This window comes from Chrysochloris asiatica, unplaced genomic scaffold, assembly GCF_000296735.1.
Source record: "Chrysochloris asiatica unplaced genomic scaffold, ChrAsi1.0 scaffold00118, whole genome shotgun sequence".
NCBI classification, from domain to species: domain Eukaryota; kingdom Metazoa; phylum Chordata; class Mammalia; order Afrosoricida; family Chrysochloridae; genus Chrysochloris; species Chrysochloris asiatica.
The window spans coordinates 8,662,770-8,669,910 of NW_006408636.1; the positions used below are offsets into that span (position 1 = coordinate 8,662,770).

Below are 7,141 nucleotides of genomic sequence, written 5' to 3' on the forward strand. Positions count from 1 at the left end.
GAATCAACTCCACGGCACATAACAACAACAACACAGTAAGCATTATTGTTATAGTAAGCGCAAGTAGAGAACAACAGGAAGTCAGATAGATGAACAATGGGAGGGGGGATAAGAGGGTATGTCCAAATAGTGTATAAAGGAGCTGACATTAACGGAAGTTCTGTGAAAAGATCATAGCAGAGCAAGGGAAGAAGAAAGTTGTAATGAGCTAGACTGGACCTGACCCAATCTTGGCCACAGAGTAGTATAGCAGGGGCAGGGAGAGGATAAGTTCAATGAATGAGATGCTATAGAACCACAGGGTGAAGGCAGGGAAGAGAAGCAAGGGAAGAGGGAAAGAGCTTGAAGAATTTGACTTTTGCCACACAAACAGATTAAGGTGGCCAGAAATAAAAGGGAATCTCAAAGAAAACTTCATATCCTTTTCTGACCAGAGGCTGGGTGATGGGTTGCCTGTAGAGAGGTGTTCATGAATGTCACTGAGAGAATCTAGAACAGCTTATTTAATGGGAGAGGGAGTGTGGAGTCTGAAGCTGACTCTTCTTCCCCAGCCCAACCAGACTCTACTTCCCCAAACTAAAAAAATACAAGGGTTTTCTTGTAGTTCGAAGAGACAAGAGAAAGAGGTGAGAGCAGAGGTGGGAGAGAAGCAGACTTGATCAATGTGTGTATGTACATCTGCACACACATACAATCACACAGTAAGGAATTTTTGAATCATGGGCCTGGTCTCAGCTTCAATGCAAACTCCTTAAAGGCAAAGAAGCTTCCAAAGGCAGTGCTATATACAAAGGCTTTGATGTCAGACAAAAATATATTTGAAATTTGACTCTATCACTTAGCAGTAGTGTAACTGCCATCGAGACAAGTTACTTAATCTCTCTGAGCCTCAACTTCCTTGTCTGAAAAATGGGGATAATATTACAAGATTGTTGTAAGGACTAAGTATGCTCCGTAATTTTAAACTGTGCTTGAGTGCTAAGGCAAATCTGAGTCAGAGGACAGAGCCAAAGCCTGACATGAACAGAGAGGTCCTATCTAATTAAACATGAAGACAAAACATGCCTGGAGTAACACAGAGTATATCAAAACTTGGACTTTAACTTAAAGTCACTAACATGGTTTGGATTTCAAAATCAGGTCACTCCCCTGGATGTTTTCTTTTTGTGGTTGATAAAAAGGCGTCCTGGTGTGGCGCTGTAGGATAAGCACTGGACCAAAAGGTCAGTTTGAACAGCAAGGCAGATGGTTCAAACTCACCAGCCACTCCTCAGAAACTCTATACAGGGTTGCTATGAGTCAGAAACGACTGGAAGGCACTTAACAACACAACAACAGAGTCTTAAATGAAACCCTTAAGATATTGGTGTTGACATAATGACTAGCTCCTCTTCCAAAGTGAAAGGCAAAGATTGAGAGAAATCTCAGTGCCCACACAAAGGTAAAAGGAACTACATACAGGCTTATGTCCTAGATTGCTCAAGAAAATAAGACACAGAGAACCTAGGAACTCAGGGGTAGCAATGTTATCTGTGGAGACATACCTGAGGAGGATTTGCTTTAGAGTAAGAGTAAGTAGCCCAGCAAAGATAGAGTAGGGGGGGGGAAATAACAAATCATGAGGCAATGGAAAACCCTGGAAAGGAAGGAGGAGAAAAGAGTTGAGGGGGGGGAGGGGCTAAAGGAAAAGAGAAGAGAGACCAGTTTTGAATCTCCTAGTTTCTAATAACACCTATGGAAGTAAAAGCTATAATTTTATCCAAGGCAATAGAGTTTATGAGAAAGTGTATGGACTCTGAAGTTAGTTTTGCCTGGCTCAAAGGCCAGCTCTGTCACTTACTGTGTGACTCTTGGATAAGTCCCTTCACCTTCCTTTGCCTTGGTGTCTTCATCTGTGAAATGAGGATAAAAACACCCACCTCATAGGGGTTGTTTTGAGGGTTACACAAGATAGTAGGTATGCAAGGGCCTGGCATACAACAAGTACTCAGTGAATAGTTGTTATTGAGTCTTTTGGGGGGTCTAATGTATCTTAATGGAGCAAACACTTCTTTAGAGCTAACTGTGGTGCCTCCTACAGCAGCTCTGCCTTCAGAATCCTAGAGTTGGGAGAAAGGGTCTCTGTACTCCTGCCTCCCCACACTCATTTGGGCACACAACATAGATTCACTAAGATTTATTTATTATTATTATTAGCTAATTAAAGAAACGTTGTTGAGAAAAGTAATTTATAATCCCATGGACCATTCCTTCTCCCATTTTCTTTCATCCCTTTCCCTAACCTCTTCCCTCTGCAATAAAGAGAATCATCCAGAGATGAGTATGGGGCTTCTACCTCAACTACTGTCCTTGCAGTAGAGTGATAAAGGCCTTGCATTTCCTACTGGACTAGGCCTATGTATTCTTTTGACATACCAGTTCCTTGTTCTAGCTTGATCTCCTCACAATTTCATAGCAAAAGTAGCCAAAGGTAGGGAGAGGCCTTCTTTGCCTGCCTAAGGGGCAGAGGAGAATTTTTCCCTAGTGCAACTGGCAAGCTCTTGAGAGCAGGATGTTACAATATGCACTTAATATTGGGAGGCAGGGCAGGAACAGAACAGTCTGTCCTATCGCAGGTAGATACTATAGGTCAATAACAGCATCAGGAAGTTAAAAAAAAGGAGTGATCTTGGGGTTAGCAGACCACTTAGTCCCCCAAAAGCAATATTGTTTTAATCTTCCTCAGAAGGCTCTTACTTCCCTTGATCACCAACTATGAAACAGGAGCTGAGCTAAGAACTTTTTCTGGCTGCCTCATTAAACTTCACAAAATAACCTGGGGTATTACCACATTTATAGATGAGCAAGCAGGCTCAGAGTTCAGTAACTAGCCTAAGGTTGTATTAAGTGAACTAGGATTTGACCCAAGGCTATGTGACTCTTACATATTCCATTTCCTAACCTTCTGATTTCTGGTGACCCTTTAATGTTTCCTACTGCCTTGAACTCTCCGTATTCCAACCTCACCACCTCCTAGCTGGGTTCCCTTTCCTGAAGCTTGGGAATGGATGGTCAGGGTGTGCTCTATAATACTGGAGTTTGTGCTCACAGGTCCACAGTTTCCATATTTCTTGTGCGTTTACCAGTAACAATAGCCTTTGCTTTTCTTTCTTTCTTTCTTTCTTTTTTTTTTTAACCACTCACTTTTGCTGACATCATCTATAAAAACACAAGGCCTATACTGTGAAAAGACTCTAAATTTCTGCTTCCGATACTTTTGTTTCATACTACCCTGCCATTTCATAGCTGTGTAACCTTGAGTGAGTTACTTTACCTTATCTGAGTGTCAGCTTTATCATCTGGAAAATGGGTAACAATCCTTAGAGGCTTACTAAGTAGTTTTTTTTGTTTGTGTGTGTGTGTGGTTTTTTTTTTTTTTTTAAAGAAGAATGCATTGTGAAAATACTTAGCATCGTTCTTGGCTTGATAACTATGAGTTCCCTTTCCTTTCCTCTAGCTCACTCATACCCTGGAAAAATCCTGCTGATTCTAAGTTTTTGGTAGAGCCACTAGGGGAGGGCCTCATCCCTGAGCCTCCTGGTTCCCTGGGGTCCTGTCTTACAGTGCACCTGTCTCTGTTCCATCTCTCTTCCTATCCCCACACCCACACCCATGGTCGTGCTTCTGGTGGGGCTATGGGGTGGGGGCGGCGATGGACCGGGCGGGCACAGAACAGGTGGGTGCAGGCTGGGTGTCGGGCGCTGGGACACAAGTGCTCTGTGTGTAGGGTGGGCGGAAGTCAGGGCGTTTGATCTGAATTCTAAAGGGCGTTGTTCAGAGCCCCACAAAGGTCCCATTGTGCAGACACTGGGTATAAAGCAGCATATGACTCCCCAGCACACGGCGGTGATGAATTGGAACACAGGCTCTGACCCAGGGACCACTCCCCCTGCACAGACATGAGACCATAGGGGACCTGTCTGGGTGGCCTCAGGGACAGGCGCTTCCCAAGGTAACGGGGCTTTGTTGAATCTGTCCGAGGTCCAGAGAGCTAAGGAGCTGGGAAACAAGGAGCAAGAAGGGGTAGCCAATGGGAGAATAAGATAGGTCTAGCAAAGAGTTGGTGAAAGCGAAGAAGGGGTATGGGCCTCCCGGAGGACACAAGTGCGTGAAAAAGAATGAAGGCTGGCAGAGACAAGGTGATGAGGAAAACTATGACTATCCTGCTATCTTTCCTGTCACTGCAAGAGGTTGGGACTGGGGCTGCTGGTGGAGGCTGTGGCAGTGTCATAGTCCTAAGTTTTCTGTCCTAGCTCTCTAATAGCTTGTTTTGTGGCTCATGTTTTGCAGGTGTGAATGAGGCAGGATGAACTGGACAGGTTTGTACACCTTGCTCAGTGGTGTGAACCGGCATTCTACGGCCATCGGCCGAGTATGGCTTTCAGTCATTTTCATCTTCAGAATCATGGTGCTGGTGGTGGCTGCAGAGAGTGTGTGGGGTGACGAGAAGTCTTCCTTCATCTGCAACACCCTCCAGCCTGGCTGTAACAGTGTCTGCTATGACCATTTTTTCCCTATTTCCCATGTGCGTCTGTGGTCCCTGCAGCTCATCTTGGTTTCCACCCCAGCTCTCCTGGTGGCCATGCACGTCGCTCACCAGCAGCACATAGAGAAGAAAATGCTTCGGCTTGAGGGCCATGGGGACCCCCTACACCTGGAAGAGGTGAAGAGACATAAGGTCCACATCTCAGGGACACTGTGGTGGACCTATGTCATCAGTGTAGTATTCAGGCTGCTGTTTGAGGCTGTCTTTATGTACGTCTTTTATCTGCTCTACCCTGGTTATGCCATGGTACGGTTGGTCAAATGTGAGGCCTACCCCTGCCCCAACACAGTGGACTGCTTTGTGTCCCGTCCCACGGAGAAAACCGTCTTCACAGTCTTTATGTTAACCGCCTCGGGTATCTGTATCATCCTCAACGTGGCTGAGGTGGTGTACCTCATCATCCAGGCCTGTGCCCGCCGAGCCCAGCGCCGCTCCAATCCACCATCCCGCAAGGGCTCAGGCTTTGTCCACCGTCTCTCACCTGAATACAAGCAGAATGAGATCAACAAGCTGCTGAGTGAGCAGGATGGCTCCCTGAAAGACATACTGCGCCGCAGCCCGGGTACTGGTGCTGGGCTGACTGAGAAGAGCGACCGCTGCTCAGCTTGCTGATTGATGCCACATACCAGGCAACCTCCCATTCCACCCTTACCCTGTCCTGGACCTGCTGTCCTTCTCCCCTGCTGCTACTCAGGCCTCTCTACCTGCTAGGAATCACTGGATCAAAAAACCTTCCCTTCAAAAAACAAAAAAAAAAACACCTTCCCTTCCCAGGGCTTTCTGTCTGAGGGACTGGAAAGGTAGGGAGCTGGAGGCCACTGACCAGTGCTCCAGGTTAATGAGGATGTGGGAAATGAAGGGTAGGTGACTGTTACTGCCTGTACCCCTTCCTCTTCCTTCTCCCTTTCTTTGGAACCACTGGGGACAAGAGAGGAGATGCTCTAACAGTATCTCCAATTTTGTAACTAATCTTAACCCCATACTGTCAGATACCCTATTTTCTAGAGTCACATCAGTGGGAAGGGATGCGGGCAAGTAAAGGCTGAGATACTGTGGACTTGTGGGAGGAGAAGATAGCAAGAACAAGAAGAACAACAACAAAAACCTACTTGCTGGATGGAGTCTGGGGGTGGGGGAGTTAGGGAGGGAGAAGCAGGCAAACTGGAGCAGAGATTGGCCAGGGCTGCCTTAGCCCCTAGTCCCCAAGGCCTCTCTATGCCTGAAATGTTACACATTAAACAGGATTTTACAGTAAATAAGGAGGCTTGTGTGTTTGTCAAATTCTTTCTCCTGTAACCTCTGACTGCCCCTTGGATGAGCTGACCTTGGTTTTTTGTAAATCAAGAAAGGAATGGGGCAAAAGAAATAGTGACTGTGAGGAACTGAAGCTACAAAATGAGGGATCACTGCACTCCTAACCCCACAAAGTCAGACCCTGAGACACTCTCTCTGTTGTGTGTGTTTTATTTGTTTTAATAACAGATTTATTGAGATATAATTCACATACCTCCCTCTTCTGATTTTAAACTGATTAACAACTCACTCTGGAAAGATAGGAAATGATAGAGAAATAGTCTCACGTTCAAGAGACTTACATACATGCCCTCAGAACCTTGCAAAGGCCCCCTCGGCCCCTCCATCCCCATCCCACCCTTCCCAGTGAAGCATTCCCTGCACTCCCTCAAAACTCAGCATTCCCTGCAAATGGATGTCCTGCAACTCACCTGTGGACATAACTCCCGATGCTCTCCTCCTCCCCAATTTCCTTCCCTTAGAAATCAATACCCTCCACCCCAAAGATACCTCCACCACAAGTAGAAAAATTATCAGCAGCAGTTTCCTGCTAGCATTGCTCTTCAAAATGGGAGGTAGCTTCCCTTCTCCCTGGCAGCTGGGGTGGGAAATGATAGAGTTGCGTTTAAGTTCTAGTTATGTCACTTATTAGCAAGATATTCTCTTTCTTAAAATTCAGGCTCGTTTTGAGCAAACTTGGACTGGCCTAGTACACCTCCAAGCTCCCTTTAACATTATGTGCTCCTGGGGTCCCTAAAGATTTCTTCGGTCTCACTAGAATGTCTTCATCTCAGAGTTACTGCCCTCACAAATGGTCCCTCATCGTAAAAGTTTCCTCCATAGCAAGTTTCCCTTCTCCACTTCCCAACCTCCAAAGCAGGAAAAATTGTTTGCCACTCCCTCTCAGAGTATGCTGACTCCATGTGGGGAGAATGGTAGAAAGGAAGAGAGACTCAAACATAATCTCATTAGAATTGTTTTCCCTTTTGAAACAGTTTTTTGTTGTTGTTGTTGTTGTTGTTTGTTTTTCAGAAAGCAAGAAGGCTTCTTCATTCAAGGAAGTTTCTTCTTTAGAAAGGAAGGGAAAAGTAATCATTTCTTTCTACTCCTTGAGAAAGAAATCTTTACCCTTCTTTAAAAGAGAAACATTCTTTTACTGCAAGATATTTCCTTTTTCTTCAGAACTGACATCATATCCTGTCAGAGGAGAGGTCCCCACCCTCCTCAGGGTGGGAGAGGTTTCTTTTCATATTGAAATATCTC

General features: G+C 45.5%; 1 protein-coding gene across 1 annotated transcript; it reads left to right on the top strand.

The window, feature by feature from the left end:
• The first annotated feature begins 3,918 nt into the window (after positions 1 to 3,918).
• Positions 3,919 to 5,197, top strand: GJB1 (gap junction protein, beta 1, 32kDa). Its single transcript, XM_006868539.1, has 2 exons — positions 3,919 to 3,991; positions 4,330 to 5,197. The coding sequence occupies exon 2, from the start codon at positions 4,346 to 4,348 to the stop codon at positions 5,195 to 5,197; it is 852 nt and encodes a 283-aa protein (XP_006868601.1). The 5' UTR covers positions 3,919 to 3,991; positions 4,330 to 4,345.
• Positions 5,198 to 7,141: the final 1,944 nt, after the last annotated feature.